The sequence below is a fragment of the Merops nubicus genome, unplaced genomic scaffold, assembly GCF_000691845.1.
Source record: "Merops nubicus isolate BGI_N331 unplaced genomic scaffold, ASM69184v1 scaffold3097, whole genome shotgun sequence".
In the NCBI taxonomy this organism is placed as follows: Eukaryota; Metazoa; Chordata; class Aves; order Coraciiformes; family Meropidae; genus Merops; species Merops nubicus.
Window position 1 is genome coordinate 40350 of NW_008620799.1, and position 20321 is coordinate 60670.

General features: G+C 42.5%; 1 protein-coding gene across 1 annotated transcript in view; it reads left to right on the forward strand.

The window, feature by feature from the left end:
• Nucleotides 1-13655: 13655 nt before the first annotated feature.
• MAB21L3 (mab-21-like 3 (C. elegans)) overlaps nt 13656-20321 on the forward strand; it is a 16463-nt gene continuing 9797 nt past the window's right edge. Inside the window, exons 1-2 of the mRNA XM_008944206.1 lie at nt 13656-13703; nt 15538-15678. Of these exons, the coding sequence (XP_008942454.1) occupies nt 13656-13703; nt 15538-15678 (189 nt within the window). The remainder of the gene's footprint in view (nt 13704-15537; nt 15679-20321) is intronic.

The following is a 20321-nucleotide window of genomic DNA, read 5'->3' on the forward strand; positions in this document are numbered from 1 at the left end:
TGAATTGGAGTTTTAATCAATTGAATTTATTGCAAATTAAAGTGTTTTTTAGTTACTGGTTTTGGTGTTGAAAGAAAAAAAATAAATGTAACACTTTGGGAAAACACTGCTGCTTTCTTTCAGACACCACTCTTCCCTGTCTTCCCCTGTGCCATCCTCCACCCCATGGTGGTTTCCAGTTCCTTGGCTGCATGTTATGCTCAGTCCCTTCAGCAAGGCAACAGGCAGCACAGGAGATTTGGATCGGTCTGTGCTTGCTGTTCATTCACTGCTCCTTGTTTCTTACTCAACTGCTCTCATGTGGGTTTCTTCACCAGCCACAGTCCCTTTAGAGCTGTTGCTCTTTACAAGTCTACTCTCAGTCTCTGCTCAGGGTATGATTTTGGCATTTCTCCTGCTCAGCTGTCTCTTTTCCACTCCTTTTGTGCTGGCATGGTCTTTCTGTTTTTCTTCCTACTGCTATAGCACTGTAGTGTTTTTTTTTTTCTTGGCATTTACTGCCCTGTCTTAAATATGCTTTTGCAGAAGTGCCAAGAACTCCTCTGACACTGTTGGAGTGCCATGGGTCAGTGCCCACTGTGCCCAAGAGACAGTGGACACTGAAACACAGGAGGGTCCATCTGAACATAGGGAATGACTTTTACTGTGAGGGTGACTGAGCACTGGTACAGGTTGCCTGGAGAGGTGGTGGATCTCCATGTGTGGAAATACTGAAGAGTGGCTGGACATCGTCCTACATGGCCTGCTTTAGTAGCTGGCCCTGCTTGAGTGGGGGGGTTGGACCAGATGACCTCCAGAGCTCTACTCCAACCTCAGCCATTCTGTGATTTCTGTGCTGCCTGTTGCTGGGCTGGTCTTCCCACACAAGACACCTTACAGCCCCATTACTACCAAACCCCTGGCAGTTACGCTCAACACATGACTGTACAGGGGTTTCTTGCAAATTGAGTCCTTAAAGTTTGGTCTGAGTTTTTGTGAGTAGTACTTGGTACTGTATTCCCTTTCTGTGTTACTGTAGTCTTATGTCAAGTAAATTAAACTCCTAAGGATATAATCAGACATTTATAGCTGAGTTCTGTGTCTGCTTACATCTGCATCCCTGCTGATTTCAGAAGACAGAACTTAGATCTCCACTTGACCAGAGGAGCAGCCAAAGGGGTAAACTACTTTCTTTCTGCTCAACACTTCATCATCATGAAAACAAATCTTTGTATAGTCTCTGTATCCTGTAGACTTTGTATTGTTTCCTCATGGCAGTTTAATTTGAACCAACAGTCAAAAAGTCCTTGCCAGTTGAGAGTTGAGTAACAGTAAAGTGGGAATGAGGGGGGAATAGATTTTCTGCTGCAAACAAAAAACTAAGTTGTATACAGTTGTGTGTATTTTAAAACAGTAATTTGTTTTACTTGAATACTGTTATGAGCCTTCTTGTGTTAAAATGAGGACTGATGCATTTCAGAAGTATTTTCTCTTCTTCAGAGTTGTACTGCTGAAAAGTCTGTTTTTAGAATACTTGATCTGAAAAGTCACAAGTGATGACAGCATAAAGTTTCCACAATAGACCTTTTATGGTGGTATATTCATATGTTCTGTGAACAGCTGTTGGATCCATCTTTTTGTGATGTTTTTTTGCCATAGGTGTGGGGCCATAACCATGTTGAAATATTTGGAATAATTGCACTTAACCTATTCTGTTGTCTTAATGTATTTCCTATGCGTACTGCCTTACCTGTATGTGCTGTACTTCACTGGAGGTACAAAAGGTAAATACTGGGTTCTTAATTTATAAAATGTAAATGAGTTTTAAAAATAATTCTGTAATGCTATATGTTTTCCAGTGATATGTATTCTAAGAGAGGATGATGGTGGTAAGCCCAGGTGAATTTATCTGAAAGCTAATATTGGTGGTCTTTACATTTTCAATTTCTAATCATTTGAAAAACATTTTTCTTTTATGATTATTTGTAGAGGCTAACGTATGTTAGTAAGCCAACTTTTAGGTGATTTGCAACAGCTCTGATACTGCCTCTGACTCATACAGTTCATATAATGTCTTTGTAACTTATTTTGTGCCTTTTCTTCCTGGACACAAAATCTCTCAATAAAAACAAGCTCTTTTGCAACACTGCAAACCTATTTTATTGTACTCATTTTTTTACTTGCCTGACCCTTTTGTTTTGTTTTCTGGAGGGGGCTGAAGCTCTGATAATAGAATAGATATTTATAACAGACTCTGCAGAAGAAAATTGACAAGGTGGAAAGCAGGTCATTTTGGAATGGCAGTGCTACAAAGCGCCTGGGAAACTGGGACTGTCAGTACTAATCAATATATTCCACCATATCTATCACAAATCATTTCTAACAAAAACCGGCACCAGTGGAATGTGAGAATCAATTTACTACTGGCTTCAGTTGTGCTGATTGATGTTGAAAGACTGGAAGCACTTTGGGGGGGTTTAGCATGGCAAACTGACTGTGGTGGTGTTACTAACATTTGTACTGGGGGAGTTCCCACGAACGGGAGCTGGCACTTAACACCCCTTCTTTAAAGTGCTACAAACCATAGTCCCTGTCCTCAGAGCTTCTGCCTGAACATCTTGGTGGGGAATGGCAGAGTTTGGACATTTGTCTTCATTACCTGGAAATGAGGTGATAACTAGCTTGACTGCCTTTCCTGTCCCCTGTCCAGGGACAAAGAAAATATTGTCTGAATCTGGAGGAAAAAACAGTGACTGTAAGAAATGGGCATCTGTGCTCTGTCTGAAACTGCTGGGTAATATTCAAACTTCTGCATATGCTTACAAAAGAGTAAACAATTAACTTAAAGATTCTCTTTGAATAGCTAGTCCATTCAGCAGATGCCAAAGCACTTCACCTACCAGTATATTAAAGAAGACAGGTGGTCTACATGATAGATAATGCTACTAGACTTGGTGTTATATTACATTTTACTCTTCCTCAGTATGGAGCTAGGCACAGCCTGACTCCTTGTTGACGCTTCCTGGGCACAGAGCACTGCAGAAGCCAGCCTCTGGTCCTGTATTGCTTACTGCAAAAGGAAGATGCAACCATGTTAAGGATCTCTTCTGACTGATCTGTCATATGCTTTATAGTATCTCTTGAAGCTTTAGGAAAGGTATTTTGAACTCCCAAGTGTTTCCATCAGCAGCCTTTTTAGAATGGGAAATTAGAGTGTATGAAGCATACACAAGCATCCAAATTCACCTGTATTGTTCATCTAAACCTCCCTGACAAAGACCATCCTTTGTTCTTGCTATGTCCAATCCTTGTGAGCCTTATTCTTATTTCTGGTACTTGAGACACTTAGGATTTTACTTTAGTTCTCACTTCTGCTGCTGTTTGACTGTGGAGGTGATGATTTGAGGCCTGCTTTCTCAGATGTGTCTAGTTATGTGCTCAGTGTAGTTCCACCTGTAGCCATTCAGCTTTGTTTCCTCCTCTCTACTATGTTTCAGCTGCGTGCTGCACAGAACGACTGGTCTGGAATGCTTGGTTGTTTCCTACATGAGGGTAAGGAGTGCTGCTGTGAGCAGCTGCCAGGCACAGCAGTATGATCTGATGTACCCCAGGGCTCATTTACACTGATGCATCTGGTTTTTGAAACTGCTGTAACTTGGGCTGCTCTGAAATGCAGCTTTGCTTGCCCGTGGTTTGTCTGGGAACTGGCTGTATCTTGCTGTAACTGGAGCCCGTTTGACTACCAAGCCATTGTGTTGTACTCTTTGTTGGGCCAATATAAGGAAAAAAGACCAAGAATGGGGGAAGGGGCCACAAATTACTTGTGGGAAGGACTGGTTCACAGGGCTCTGAGATTATTTTTTTTATTATTATTTTTTTAGTCAGTGTAACTTTGACCTTTGCTTTGTTGTCATTCTTCTGCTGTCAGTAACTCCACGCTGAAAAGAGGAAGACACCTCTGGAAGTCATCAAATGGGAGATGTGGAACTGAAGTGCCATGCCTTGAAAGCAGGGACATCTTGAGAAGTGTGCTTGTCCCTTGGCAATAACAGTCAATACTGGCATTGAGATGACAGTTGTAAGCATTGCCTACAGAGAGACTTTGACTTATTGGTTACACAGAGACAAGAAAAATATTTGTGATCAAATTCTCTGTCTTGGTGAATAAAGGTCTTCAATCCTGATCTATTACTTAAGAGCGTCATCAACAAACAGTCCTTGCTGCAAGGAGGAGGGAGGAACCTCAGCTTCTTGATCAAACTTGGTAACAGCAGGTAATGTAATGTCATACTTGGAAAAGTGGTTCTTGGGTGACTTTTTCTTGTAGTTTCTTTTTCTAGGAAAGGTGACAAAGATGCAGCTGATCAGATTTACCTGCATTTTGGGGAGTAGGGAGGTAATATGCACCAGAAAAATTGTAGTATTCCTTTTCATCTCATTTTCCCTTCTACACTTCTGCTACTGTAAAGTAGCTAAGATGTGATGATCCTGCAATCTGTTCAGCATCTAGAAGTGGGCAATTTGGTTCATTTCTCTGCACTTTGTATAATTCATGTGGTAGCTTGGCAAAACTACAGTTGGGGACGTTGTGAGGACTCATTGAAGGGAAGGCTGACTGATCCATGCAGATGGGGTTACTTGGAAGCTTGCAACTTCAGAAACTATTCATCTAGTTCAGCTTTATTTTGATTCAGCTATGGACCAGATCCCAAAGCTGGAGTGCTCTGATGTGTGTGTGTCAGGGGGGTGTTATTTATTATTTTATTAGGTTTATTAGCTCAGATCCTGCATCTTGCAGTATGATGCTCCCAATTCCTAACCCATCTTTCAGCTGCTCTGCTTATCATTATCAGACCACCCTATCTAGATGGTTTTTCACTTCAAAATGTTTGGTTACCACCTTGTTAAAGCGGAGAAAAATCCTCTCTAGCCGCTGCAAGCCCTATCGGTGCATACACTGCCAATGCAGTGATTAGCAGAAAACCTTTGAATACTACAGCTGAAATTGGCACTGGCTCTGGGTAAGTCACTTTTTCTCACTGAAGTTTGTTGCTTTCTTGAACCCTTCACCCTCGTTCCCATCTACGAAATGAAGCCAGCATGAGTTTGCCAAGTCATGGGTTATGTTCAACTAGTGCTTGTAACGATGATGCTGGGCAGTGTGTATCTCTGTTAATGCTGGCATGCAGATGTCTTAGAGAAAGTGAAAATTCCTGGGAAATTATTTTTGGGGGGCTTTGATCCCTGCATGGTATGTAAGGAGAGTGAGCTTTTGGAATGGTGTGGCTTTCAGAAACAGTATACACAAGGGCTGGAGAAAGTTGTGCTTGCACAGTAGTTGCCTTTTCTAAGCAAAACTAGGTTGTTTGAATTGAGGCCACACTATCTTCTCTAGAATTTTGAATTACAGCTGTGGCCTTTTTCTCTACTAGCCTTTGGTTTTTTAGAGAGCAGTGAATGGAGCACAAGTTCACTTGAATGAGATCTTTATGGTAGCAAAGAAGGAACTGGACTGAATGACACTGCACTCCTATGGATGCTGTTCTGTCTGCTTCCTCTTCCCTTCTGCCCCACACTCAGGATGGTGGAAGAGCAATCCTGCCTTCTCCTACCAGATGACTGGTAAATTTATTTGCCTTGTTTCCCCTCCTGAATACACATCTGCCTGCTCTCCCTTCCCTCCATGAAAGCAAGCAAGTTGTTCTGCACATTCACGGTGCTTTTATTCTGGAATTGTTTCTCCTCCCCCCACTCCTGTTTTCAGTGCCCTGAATCTGCATTTAACCAGTTCTAGCCCTAAATATCTACCCTGTGTCCTGTCACTGCCTGGAGCAGATGCAGCAAAAACGATTGACCCTCTCCCTTTGGCAATTTGGTTTTGACTGCACAAAACAGCCAATAAAGTGGAAAGGGCTGGGCAGCTGATGATGGGATTAGCTTGAAGCTGTGTAGTTTTATGGTCTTGGAGAGAGGAGGAAGTGTTTGTCTGAAGAATGCAATTGCATTCCTCCTTTCTCCTGCTGCCTGCTCTTGAGGATGACAGGGTTTTAGAAGTTGCCGACTAGAAGAATAGCATTTGCCAGCCACAGCTTGGACTGGAGGCTGTTAGCTCATTTTCCAGTGACTGAAGCTGGAGTGTGTAGTAATGCAGGTCATGATCTGATCTGTCGAGAAATTCTCTGAAAAGACTTGACTGAACCCTCTGTTGAGATTCTGTCTCTGACAAGGCTGGTTCTCACTAGTTTGTTTGCTGAATCTTTTAATCTGCTTTGTGGTGTATATATATATCATACTGCTAATAAAGAGCATCTCTTTTCTCACTTCTGCTGATGCTCTCATTCTCATCTGTATAGTAATTTTTCCCTCACAGCACTTGTTTCCTTTGGGGTCCTTGCACTATAGTGTCTCAATGATACTCTCCTCCCCTACTTTCTTCCCACCCAAAGCATGCAATTGTCTGGCCTTTTCCCAGTGCTTTTCTTGAGACGCTTCTACAGGTGGGCAAAATCTTCCTTTATCCTGATTTCTAATTCAGCTTTTCCATTCCAGCTTCTCTACAATGCCATGCTAGCCTTGGAACACAGCTGTGTCCAAACTGACATACCCTGGGCATCACCTGTTAGCTGCAAGTCTGATATCTATTATCTGTGTGTGTGTGAGATGACACAAGCTGAAGTTTGATCAGAAAGCTTTTACAGTAGATTGGCCAAACTGTTAATCAAGATCATACAAAACCACAGCTGCTTCAACGTGCATCCAGCTCTTGCAGAATGTGGTTGTCCAGACCTCTTAATTCTGTGGTGACTTTTTTTTTTTGGTGTGTGGAGTTTTTGTTTGTTTGTTTTGTTTTTATTCTTTGTTTTTTAATCTTACTCCCCTCCCATACAAATTTATCTCCCAGCACTCCAAAGTAGTTTCCAAGGACCAGGCTTTTCAAGTCTGGAGACCCTTCTCAACTGCTGCTGAAGCTGACCTTTTTGTTCTGCAATAATTTCACCAAGGGAAAGGAACAGATCTTACAGGTATCTAGCTGTCATTGGCCTGTGAGATATGAGACCTAGTTTCTAGTTCTGGCTCCAGTGAACACCTGTGCATTTTTCACTAGTCAGTCACTGGATGAAGCACAAACAGGGAGCACAAACAGGGATGCCAGTCTGAATCTTCTCTCTCCCCAATCAGTTTGTGTTGCAGTGACTTTATCTCACTTAGCACTGGTGATTTGTTTGATTTGTTCCAAACTGCCATAGACTCAAGCAGTAAGTTCTGCATTGGGTCAATCTGGACACAACAGCAAAGCACAAAAACAATAGAAGCTAACATTGTTTGTGCTCTGGAGGGCAGCCACAGAAAAAAAACCACCAGCTCCTGGGAATGCTGGGGTCCCATCTGATGCAGCCCCTCATATAGACAGAGCATCATTGCAAGCATGCTTCTTGTTTTGGCTCTTGTAAACCTCTGTCTGTCTCAGATTGTGCTTCTGGATTTAAAGTCCTTTTCTTGACAGCTGAAAAAAATCAGTCTACCAAGAGCTGAGCCAACCTGTGCTGAGATCAAAAATGAGGCAGCTTTTTTTCACCTGCCAAGGCTTCCAGGGCTAAATGTTTTTCCAGTTGCAGCGTGCTCTGCCAAACATCATGTTGTCTCCAGATGCCGTTCTTCTAACCATGTGTTTAAATCAGTGAGTTCTTCTTGGTATTATTTCCTTCTTGGCATCCAGGCCATTTACCTAGGCATATAAATAAGAGTGCTGGATGGTTCTTGTTTTTATGAATGTTGGCCACAGGTAGTTTTTCAAGATAGTGGGACATCCTGATTGAAACAACAGATCACTATTTGTAGCTTAGTGATGGATAAAACAGAGGAAAAATATCCTTTGTAGATGCTTGGAAAAGGATTGGTGGAATATTTTAAGTCATGATGCACTGAACTTGTATTATTTCAGTGAAACATCCAGAGGAAAATACATGGATTTAGAACTCAAAATGCCAGTTTTCCTGCTCAACATCCCAGTCAACTCTCCTGGGAACCTCAGAGCTGATGCAGCCAAGGCTCTCAGCTTCCTGGCCCCCCGCTACTCTCTGAGCTGACTATGATGAACTCAGAAACTTCCAGACTCTCTGAACAACTCAACACAGTGGGTGCCAGCGATGTTGGTAATCTAGAAGCCCTGCTATGTGGTTTACATTTGCTGCCCAGTGGCTTGCTTCATAACAAAAATCCTGACTGGATTCTGATTAATTTGCTAGCTGAGGCTGGTCAGTGGTGAGTAGCAGCATCATAATCTTGACATTTTTCAGAATTCCCTGCATCCACAGCTAGTGATCCTGGAGTGATCACTTTCTGTGGAACTGCCGTGCTGCAGCCTGAAAAGGTTCAGGCTGTAAATAATTTGGGGTTTCAAAACTCTTCCCAGGTTAAGAGAAGTCATTTCTAGCAAAGGCTAGCTGCCTTTTTCTGACCTGTCTGGTCTGGCCATGAATGAAAAAAGGTATCAGGTTTGATAAACCAGGACTTGGTCAAATGCTGTGCTTAGTTTGGAAAGGATATAAACCTTTAACTTACTTGACATGAAGTGCAGGCCCAAGGCTAATGTGAAACTGTGTGGCAGTGAGAACAGCACAGGCATTTGGAGCATTTTCGAGCCTGCCAAGTATTGATCGGTGCGGGGTGGGAATGAGTGGAGAAGCATTTCAATTTGGCATCCATATGTGATTCTGATGCTGTCACAGTGAATTAGCAGCACTTTCTTTTCCCTGTAGTCCATCCCAGGCCTTTGTCATTGAGGCATCCCTTTCACCCGTATTTACTTGTTAAAACACCAAGTGAAAAATAGCCACAAATAAATTCACAGGACTTGTGCCCCCAAAAAGCCTGATTATGTTATGCTAGTATCCTCTGAATGGAGACTCTGAACAGTACTGAACCACCACTGCTAAAGACTGTTACAGCGTAAATGTTACAGGGGATTCAAGCTACAATTACTCATTTTGTACAGTCACTTAATCCACTAATGGGGAGAAATGGGGCAACAGTTTAAGAAGGCAAGAGAACTGTCAGAGTTTATTAAATCTACTGACATGATTTGTTTTGGTAGTCTCTCTTGACCCAAGTACATGCTTCAGCAAATGCAACAGACTTAATGCCTCTGGTAATTAGAGCAAGAAGTGATGGGTCATCATTAGCAACTGCAAATTAAGGGTTGTATTTCATCTGGAAGGCAGCATCTTCAACGGGGCTTATTTGTTGCCACTGCAGATCATCTGTGAGTCACAAGTGGTACATTGGCCTGACTCATTTGTGTGATTTAGTAGAGGCTTTTTAATACATGCTTACTCTTCCGTATGAGTAGTTTTTCTAAATAGTTGCCAAACAGAAATGGCCACAATATTGGACTTCCCCATACATTTAATACTTCTCCTCTTATTTGCATTATGTTTGTCATTTTTTAAATTGTTGTACAGTTCACCATTCAGATTATTTTTGATTGTAGGTTTCAAATATATTTGTCGTATCTATGAAACTGAAGAGTGAAGAAAGAAAAGCCAGGCAAGCATGGAAAGCATCAGTAACTGGCAGCTTCAGAAGACACAAGAGCCAATCTAATACCATTCAAGTTATATATTCACAGGATGCTTTTATGTGGGTTTCACAGCTCCACAGTCATATTGAGTTCTGGATATTGCCAAAGGCATGAATGAAGGTGATAGATTCAGTGTTTTTGCAGATACTGGGAAATCTCTAAAACCTCTTAGAAGATACTAATAAGCAAATGAAGACACAATTAGAAATGAAATTACCCCCAAAATGAGCTCCATTACAAGGTGCTATGAGGCAGGCACTGAAATAAAACAGGGGAACATAATACAGCTGAATCATTTCAGATGAAAACTTATGCAGATCAGCAGGCAAGGAACTATGATTTGAGAAGACCAAGACATTGAAGCATAGCTTGAAAATGCTTGAGAACAACTGGATACATCAATGGATGCTCATCAAGCAAGAATTTTGGGGACTCTCTGTGGTCAGTTAGATACAAGTGATGCTGATAACGTCCTGAGGGACACCAAAGAGGGAAGGAAGGTCACAGTGCCCTCAGCAAGAACTGCCTGAGGGTGATTCTCCCTCTGAGAAATATGGCAGACCCCAAAAGGGGGCTTAAACCTCTTTCAAAAATGAAGAGAAAAGAAAGGGATGAGAGGTGTCAGAAAAGTAGCCATTCTCAGCATGGATGGGAATCTGAAACAAGTATTTTTAATTTATTTAATTTGTCAATTAACGGAGCTCAAAAGCTCTTTACAGGACTCAGATCCATGATATCTGAGGGACTGTGGGCTAATTAGAACTGAAGAGGCCTTTTCTGTTTGCACCTTGATGTTTTCACCTGGCTTCGGCGGGGTGCTTTGTGTCTCCATGAAGCGGCTTTGAGCTTCTCCCATCTGTTCAGACTGTGGCTGGCTTGGCCGTCAGGCTGGCACTTGGGAGAGCTGGATGGGAACACATGGCCCAGGCTGACACTCTGCAAAGACATATTTCTGTGTCAGACCATGGCCTCCCCTCTGCAGGGAGTGCTATCAGTGCATGGGCTGCTCAAGAAGTAAAAGCAAAGGTTCTCCTTCAAGGAACAAAATATGCCTGGTCCTAGAGAAAGGAGAGTCTAAGTGAGAAGTGTTCCTTCCTTCTGTGCTTCTCAAAGAGTGAGGAAAAAGAAATAATCTTTCTTCACTCCTTCTTGGTGTGCCTGGCCCATTAAGTTGTAGGCTCAGAGGAAATGTTTTCTCAGGAGACTGTTTTTATTAACCTTTAGATCTTGTGTTTGTCTCTTTTTTCCGCTTTTAATCTTACTTTCCTATACAAGCACTGTCAGCATAGATGCTTCCTGAGAAGGGCCAACCTGAAGCATAGGTTTGCTTCTGTAGTTTTGGTGGTTATTTGGAGAAAAGAAAAGAAACCCCACAATCTAGAAATTTTGAACTTTGAATGAGGTGAGCTGCAAAAGCTGTGACTATTGGCTGAAGTCAGATGAAGGCTTCACTGCAACAACACTGCATCAGCTCAGCAGATCTCACTGGAGGAGCTTGGACTCCTCACTTCTCACTTCAGGTTTAGGTCCTTTTTTGTCTCTGCAAATGTTCCCCTCTCTGCATCCACTTTTCTCTGGATTCTTCACTTCTGATGCAGGTTTAGTCCACAGTAATTTTTCCCTCCTCTCACACAGCCATCTGCCTCTGCTTTTCTTCTGTGTTCTGTGCTATCTGGTCCTCATGTAACAAAGAAGAGTTCTTGTGATGTCTGTTTTCCTCAGTGAGGTCAAGACTGGCTCCTCTCTCCTATACTACCACGCTGCTTTTCACTTTACAGAAGAGCCTATTGCCACCCCAACCTGTACTGTATTTTGCTGCTGTTGTAAGGGCCTCTATCAGCTGCAGTATCTTCTGTCAGTCCAGTAATACTCCTCTCATCCTGTAAGTAGCGTAATAAAATCCACAGGCATTCAGTGCAAGTTGTCCATCTGCTATGATCTGCTCCATCTAGTTCTTTTAACTGTTCTTTCTCCTTTCTTTTTTTGGGTTCATTGAAGTCCAAGGAAATTATGAAGCAGCAAATTCTTACAGTTGGACAAGGGGTTTTTGGAGTTGAGGAAAACATGTTTGATTACTTTGGATACTGGATTTCTTGTTGCTTTTTCCTCTGCCATCTCCCCTTGCACCTTCTTAACAGTAATGATAAGGAAGAATTAGTTGTTTTCTTCAGATGGCAGGAGCAGGTAGGAACTGTTGCTCAGAACTTTGGACTTCATCATAAACTTGGTCTTGAACTTAAGTATGCTTGAACATAAAGCAGAGAGATGGTCCTTGTCCAAGACTTTATGCCATCTTCCCTCCTGGGGAAGTGCTTCCCAATAGGAGAGGATTATAAATGTAAGATGTGTTGCTGTATGCAAGGAAAATGACCAAAACCACTTCTTCATCTGTTTGCCATCACCTGTGACTCTGGGCAGCAGTCACAGGAAGAGACCTTATAGGTGCAAGAAAGAGAGACCCTTGATCTCTCCTTGCTTCCTGATACACATCTGAGGTTCTGGGTATTCAAGTAAGGTATCGGCTGTGTTAAGGAAGTTGTCTTCTGTATGGACTGCTAGCTGCCTGAGGGGTACAAGGGAGTCGATGTTTTAAGGACACATTTTTGACACGATCTGACCATTTAAAAGGCTCATTCTCTTCCCTTGCACACTCTGCTTGGACTTAATCCCATCCAGCCTGCCCTTACAAGTCCTTCCTAAGATATTGCTCCACTCACTTTCTTTCATAACCTACCTTTTGTCTGTTTGCCCAAGCAGAGCTCGCATGCACTGCTAGCTCCTCACGTGAAAGATAGCCAGTGAGACTTGAAGTGAGCAAGGATGAGGCATGACTCCCTAAAAATTGGAGGGCTAATCTTTTTCAGTGCCCATCTGGGAGGTAAACACCTCTCTTTTTGTGGAGTCCTCAAGTCTCTCAGCAAAAAGATGAAGACAGATATCTGGGAGGCGCAGAGAAAGGCTTGATGGGGAATCAGATAACCTGCAGGTATAGGTACTCCATTAATATATTTCATATTTGACTGTTAATAAGAAACATCATGAAGGATAACTAGCAACAACAGTGCCTGCCCTGATGAGGTAGCACCCATTGCCTATCCAAGTGCTGCCTTTTGCCAGCTGCTGTAGAGGTAATAAATCAGTCAAGGGATGTCAAAGTTCAGTTTCCAAGGAGAAATAATGATTTGACTCAAAAGTGGAGTGTGCCTTCCTTAATAAGGGACACTTAGCAGCATGAAATCTCATCTCTGTACTCCGTCACTCCCTTCCATGAGCTGATGTACCCTTTTTTCTAAAAGCCACCAACCCTCGCTGGATCAATGAGGCCTGATCAATTGTTTTTCCCTCTGAATTACCCATATGGGTTTGTTAGCTGAGCTGCTGGCAGAAAAGGAGAGACAGCTTTCTGTCTGTTTACTGTAAAGAAAGCAAAGCAAACTACAGGAGGGGACAAGCTGCAGGATATTTACTGTCAATACAGCTGGAGAGAGAGTAGATAAAAGGAGAGAGGAGGAGAGGCGAGCAGAGGCTGCAGACTGCAACCCAAATGAATGATCTGAGTGTAAAAATACCCACGCAGTTTCAGACGGAAAGTGGGTGGATTGAAGTCAACAAGGGATAGCTGAGAGTGTTTAACAAATGGTTTACAGAAGGGCTAGTGAGGCACAGAAGTACTTGTGGCACTCTGAATAATAATGCCTGCACAGGAGCATACCGACTCTGCAGTGCAGTCTGAAAGGCACTTCCAGATCTGCCCTGAGACAGAGCAGTAGCTGGGATATTTGTGTGTGCCTGCATGCAAGAGCCAACATTTAAAAGTAATGAGATGAATAATAATGATTGAACTTAGAAAATAATAATCTAAACTAGTTTTCCAAAGCAGCTGGATGTCACCATTGTAACTCAGATCAGGAAAAAAACAAAAAAAAGAAAGATTAAAATAGGTCTACTTCCTTGCTTCTCTCTCTTCTTCATCCACAGAGGAATTAAGTGACCTGAGCACCACAGAGCAAGAAGAGAACTTCCCTCTACTTCCAGAGGCAAGTGAACAAGTGAGGAGTGAATTCACACTTCAGAGAGCAGCGAGGACCATCTTGCCATGAAACCATTCACAGATGAAGACGCAGAGATCTACATCCAGAGCAAGGTAAGACTTTAGCTGTCCAGATTTTCTGTCTCCCACACGAGGTGTTGATTCTGAAGGGTGCCAAACTTGACAGTTAGTTGCTTGCCTGCTGTCTTCATTTCTGAAACAAGATGGGGTGAAGTTTCATGGGAACTGTATTTCTAATGAGGATTCTAGGTTTCTGTTGCAGAATGTTATCAGGGATCTCAGCTGGTAGACTAATTTTTCAAAGTGCTTGTCCTCTTCTTCTTCAGATGTCCTGAATTTTTGCTCCCAATCTTGAATTCCAGATGTAAGACTAGCTGAAATTGCCAGCATTTAATCTAAGGGAAGGTCCTTGCCTCCCTCTCTGTCCAGTGGTCTTAGCTTGACAGAAAAAAGACCAAAACCACACCAGGGGTTGCCTCTAAGAAAAATGCATTTAGGAGTTAGATTGTTAGAATTCACACATTAGTCTGTCATCTCACCTTCTCTATATACCATAATTTAAAAACCATCTCATTAGCATGTGGTCTGGAACCACATTTTGAATTTTATGAGATATTCCAGCACTCAGTTTCTGCCCCCCGCCCCAAAATGAAGTAAAACAGAATGAAATCATCAATGAAACAATACTGTTTAATAAAAGGAACTCTAAGGGAGCTGTAACATGTTTTAAAGCTGACAGGCTTCATCACAATACTTATCTAGATTCTATTCTACAGTCTGCTTTCCCCAACAAAATGTAAGACACCAAAGTGAAAAATAATTTAAAAATGGAAAACTGTAAGGCTTTTTTTCCTGTAAAGGATGAAATATTCTAGTATCATGAAAGGGCTGGTAAGAAAAGTTTATTTTCTGTATGGAAATGGCTGGTGACAAGTAAGTGTATTTCTGTGAGAACTTTCATTTTCAGCTATGCAGTGTTGTGCACTTTGCATAGGTAATTCTGGATGAACAAATAATGAGGAATATGTTCATGAACATTAACAGCAGCCAAATCTCCTTCTCACTTTGGTGTACGTGTAAGGATCTTTGGGGAATATTTAAATGTCCTTTGCTAACATGGTTCCTTCATGTGCCTCCTATTGAATTTCCTTGTTGGATTTTAACCATCAGCTTGTACTCTATTAATTTTTAGTCATATGTGAAGGTTCAGGTTCATCTTATATTTTTCTGAGTTGTCCATCCTTCATCTCAGTCGTTCCAAGACTCAGACTTTCCATTGAAATAATTTTCAATAAATAAATATGCTACTACTTCTTGAATTGAAGAACTAACCATAAGGTCACATGAACACCTAGTTCCAAGTGGGACCAGCTTTAGAAAGATATTTTCTCACCATCTAGGAGTAGGCTTTCATCTGTACTATCAGGTATGAAGAAAGTATGGATACTTTCAACATATAGCATAGGCATCTAAATGCTACCACATCCATCTACAACCTGACTAATGCACAGAGTATCTGTAATTCCTGAATCCTTGTCAGCTGTTGGAATGAAACATCTCCTGTCTCTGGGAATGGATAGTATATGCAGAAGAATAACTGGGTATTCTGCATCAAATGGGTAAAGAATGAGACTGTAGCTAGTTGATAGCAAATTTATACGTGTGATGACCTTATTCCCTTCCGTCCAGTGGTAAGGAAGGCAGGGAAATATCAACTGATGCTCCACAGTCTTCAGTATTGGCCCTTTGCTGTTTACCAGCTCTGTCTCAGGGCAAGCTGGCTGTAACACAGGGAATGATAAGTTCTATTCCCAGCGCAGCACAGGCACAAATGTTTCAGGATGCTTTAAGCTGATTGTCTGTTTCCCACTGGAGACAAAAGACTGCAGTTACCTGTACTCTGAAGTGTCTTTCTTGGAACTGACAGGTGGAGCAGCGACATTACCTGGTTTCCAAAGCAGTGGAGGAGGTGCAGAAAATCATCCAGCAACTGACAGCAGAGATCAGCTGTAAGGCCACGCGATTCCAGGCGATCTCCAACTCTGGCATTCATAATGAGAACATTAAGGTACGAACAGGAGCTCTAATATACTCTCTGGCAGCTTGTAGGCAATCAGTAAGTGATTTCTCCGTTGTTTAAGTGTTTCTATGAACAGACACCTCTCCCAAAACACCACGGACAATGCGTTGACATTTCACTGCAGGAATTCTAGTGACTGACTGGGTCGTAAGGATTTACTCATAGATAACTTACAACTGGAGGAGCATCAGAGAGGGCCAGGTAAATCAGGCAGAACCTCTTTTTACAGCTGCTGCTTTTACAAAGAGTGTGTATTGCCAGAGCTGTCAGTCTGCAAGCAGAAGCCAAAGCTCTTTGGGAGACAGAAAGAAAAACTTGTACAGCAGTAACATAAGAAATAAAAAAAATGCTCATGCCTTCATAAGCTATGACTCATATTTTTCACAGGTCGAAAACCTGTCGACTCACTAAAAAAAAAGAAAAAAAATTAAAAAATCCTTTTTCTGCTATGAACATTAGTAAGCTCCTTCAGAAAAATGTTTTTTCGTGGTCATGGATTGGAACTTTTTTTTTTAATGAGATATGGTTATTAGTGGGAGAAGTTAAATGCCTCCCTATTTTAGACCAACAAACACCAAAATAATAATGTCCTGTCCCAGCTGTGGCAGGAGAAGACTGATTATTTCTTTTGACTATTTCACACAAGAATAACTAGCATATGGCTATAAGAAGCAATCATAGTAATGGCAACTTGAGATGAACATGATCTTTTTCATCTGAACTAGTTTACTATATCAATCCTTATACTAAAATGCAGCCAGTTACAGATCAAAGCACAGCAAACATGTAAAAGCATGAGGCAACATTTGCAGCTGTCTAGGATTGAAAGGGAAGGACTCTGTATCAAGCTGCTGGAAGGGTATAAAGGTGGAGGCAGAATATAATCACCCCCTCTGAAAGGTGGCTATTGCTCTGAGGACAAACACATTCAGATTTATATCTTTTCTGGAATTCTGCATATCCTGGGGCATGTGGTCTTCCTGATAGGGATGACCGCAGCCACGTAAAATGGTGCCACATCCTGGTCCACATGCTCCTTAGTGCTGGAGACTGCCATCCACCTCTCATACTGGAACAAACCTGCTTGGCTAATGAGGTCTGACAGGACCAGGGTCAGGGTTAAATTGCTGTTCTGGAAAACAAAGCAGAACAAAACCAAGGCAATCTATTCTGAGCAGTAATTTGACATTATGGTAGGCTGATCTGAACAACTTCTCCTTAAAAGAAATCCTCAGAATGTATTTTCTTAAAAAGTGGCAGATTTAGTGATTCATACTTAACTGAACCCAGTGCTATAAATCTGTGGCAGTCACACGAGGAGGGCCTGGCTAACTTTGTCCTATAGGTATGGGTCAGCAAAGAATGGGTTATGAGGAAAAGTGGTTTTTTTTTTGGCTTGGGCTGTTTTGCTTCCAAATAATGGAATCTTTAATATCATTGCTGATATATCTCAGCCTAGAGAAGGCTTGTGTGAAGGGAAAGCTTAACGTATTAACTATTCTGTGTTTAATTTTGTAATACCTCTTCTCTGTCAATTAAATTCATGGTGACTTTTCAGAACTTTCAGCTGCTGGTTAAAAGGAATTAATTTAACATAGTAAGGGGTCTAGATTTGTTGAGAAGCTACAAGCCTCCTTCTAAATATGCAGAGCTGTGTGGGAAAACACATTAGAAAAATCTTTAGATATTCAATGATTTCCTGTAACTCAGGAGACAAGTAAAAATGGAATATTTTATTTTTAAGACTTTTAAGTGTTTGTTTTAGTTGTGGCCACCATTTTTGCAGTTGTCCACTGCTCAGGGTGGATGGCAAAAGCTCTGGAGGCTTCAGTAAGGTGTAATGAGCAGGTTAGCAGCTGGAGTAGTTACTAGTACAGCACTGCCCAATGGCATTGCCAACTGTTTAACTCTGTAATTGTGTGTGGGGGGGTGATTTTCCTTTAACAAACAGGCTCAAAGGAAGCTTGTAGCTTTGCTCAGTGAATGAATGACCTGGCATATGCTTTCTTTCTGTTCTGTGTACTTCTTGTTTTCCTTTCTGCTTCTCTCAGGATCAGCCAGCTTTACTGGCCAAGTGGTCAGCTATGCTTCAGGGGAAGCGTCCATTCTACCCATCCATCCAGGTACAAAGCCCTCCTGCCACCTGGTGCCTGCCATTCCATGTGCCTGTTTCCTCCTCACCCACCCTCTTCTCCAAACAACTTCACCCACCTAACCAATCCCCCCATGACTATTTCATCCTCTCTGCAACAGACTTGCTTCTTTACTCATAAATATTTTACTTCTAACTTAATGCTTCTGCCTCGCTGGGATATCCTGGCCAGGATTGTGAGAGTGAGGCTGTATTTAATATGCCCAGCATACTGCAGCCAGGTTTCTTATACGTCAGGATTTGCCCTAATTTGCACACCCAAGAATGTGAGGCTCTTGTTCAAGCCTGTGACTTGCTGAGGTGGAGTCTGTGGTCTGCACATGGCACATGAGACCATCATGAGACAGAGCATAGGTGTGGGACTGGGATTTGTTTAGGCCACTAGGACATCAGCTGCCCAGCTTTACAGTGCCATCCCCATCCTTGTGATTTCTGGTAAGCTCCAGGTGAAAGAGCCTTGTGACTTTGATTTGAAGGCACTTGTGTAACACCTGCAGCTCTTCCCTTTAAAATCTCTTGGGTGTCAGTGCATACAGATCAGCTTCTTGATATGGGAAGGAACGGTTGGTTGTTTATCTGCAGATGTGGCCCAGGCAGTGAGATGAGCAGTAAGTGCATGAAAGTCATTGAATTTTTTTCTTATGGAGCCTAGCATTTAGCTCCTGAGCTGCTCACAGGATTTCTCAGCCCCACCAAACTTGAGTTGTATGGGTTAGCTTGGTCTGCAGTGTCATCCTTCCAGTGTCCTTCTGCCTTTAAGTGGTTTATATTTGAAAAAAGAAGGGCATTCTTGTGTTCCTTTTGACATTTCTGTGCTTCTTGCTGGCCATATTTTGCATTTCAAATCTCTTACTAGGGAGCAGAAAAGACCAGCAGCTCCCTGTGGGAGAGGGACCCAGAAGGTGAGCATGGCAACACGGCAGTGCCTGCCCCATGATCTCCAAGCAAGGCAGACTCAGAGCAGCTAGGGTCAGCCAAGAGGCTGGATCATCAGGCAGGTCTGTGCTGAGAAGGCAGGACTGAGGTCAAGCCAGGAGCACTCATCTGGATCGGGGTCCGTCTCAATGATGATAACTAGGATCAAATGAAGTCTGCTGATTACCAGGCAAGTCCATGGTGGTTGAGCAGGTCTTAGTTCAGGTTGGGAAGGCAGTCTACAGATAGGACAAGGCTTATGGCCAGTGGCAGGCATAGCTGTCACACAGCTGGAGACCAGCCTGACACTGAGCTGAAGCAGGAGGTCCCAGGTCCACGGGCAGCAGGTGTGGATAGAAGTCCCAGAAAGGCTGCTCAGGGCCATTAGAGGCTGTTAGTGCCCCCAGGGCCATGGCACCTCTGCGGTAATATTTCAAATCAGCTGAGCTACCAAGAAGGCTACCAGAATGCTTTGGAGTATTACAGGAGAGTGACAAGTGTGTTTCATTCACGTTGGCTCTATCCACCTTGCAGCAACAGCTGTCACTTTGCATCCTGCTCATGCAACAGCTTCACCTTATTAATGCCAATGTAAGTTAGGCTTGGTGGTAAGTGGTGTTGAAAAGCTTCTGAGCCAACACAGTAAAAATCTGAAAGAGTTTGAACTCCCTCTCTGAATACCTGGAGCCACAATTGCCAAATGCTTCCAAAGCAGTGTTTAGAAACATCTTGTTATGCCCTGGACCCATAGGAAGATTCGTGATATCTGCGTCACTTTATTCATTCTTTGCAAATACTGGTTCAGCACTGGCTGTATTGGAAAATGGTCATTCCCAAAGTGAAAACAATTACTGTCTTGCAAACAAGCCTGCTTGTGGGTTTGTTATCCATTGGCTACTGTTCCCATCCTTACACTGTTTCTGGCTTCTGCCCAGTAGAAGATGCAGGTTCATACAGTATGGCTGGCCAAGACATAGGGTTATTTCTGAGAGTGCCACTGCCTTGGTAGGCTCAGGCACTGTCACCTACCTCACTTCTCTGTCTCTTAAAGGACAGTCAGTCAGAGTGAAACATTTGTAAAATGAATGGGCTGTAGCCTTATTTTACCAATGTCTGTAGTGGACTTTGAAAGAAAACAGAAAAGAGCACTTTTTGGCCATAGTTGTTATTACTTTTAAGCTCTAGGTTTATGTCTCGTAACTGTTCTGAGCTAATAGCTTGCACTGCTTTGTTTCCCTTTCCTGGATCTCAAAACATGCTCTCTGATGCTTTCCTGCTCCTTCAAAGCTGCTAGTTATGGCACCTCATGCAACTGCAGACTAGAAAAAACAATAAATGGGAGAAACCTTGGCAAGAGTGGTGGCAAATCGGTCAGCGTGCTCTTGTCTCCTACGGGCCATGGCTGTCACATCAGACTCTTTCTAAGACAATTTTGTTGTAGTCTGTGTACCTCAGAGGGGCATGGAACAGGTCCTGGCTGTATCAGCTATTCCCGTCATAAAATGGCTTTTCCTTCTCTCCAAACCCCACAGTTTTAAGCACTTCTTCCTTAACCCTCTTTCCC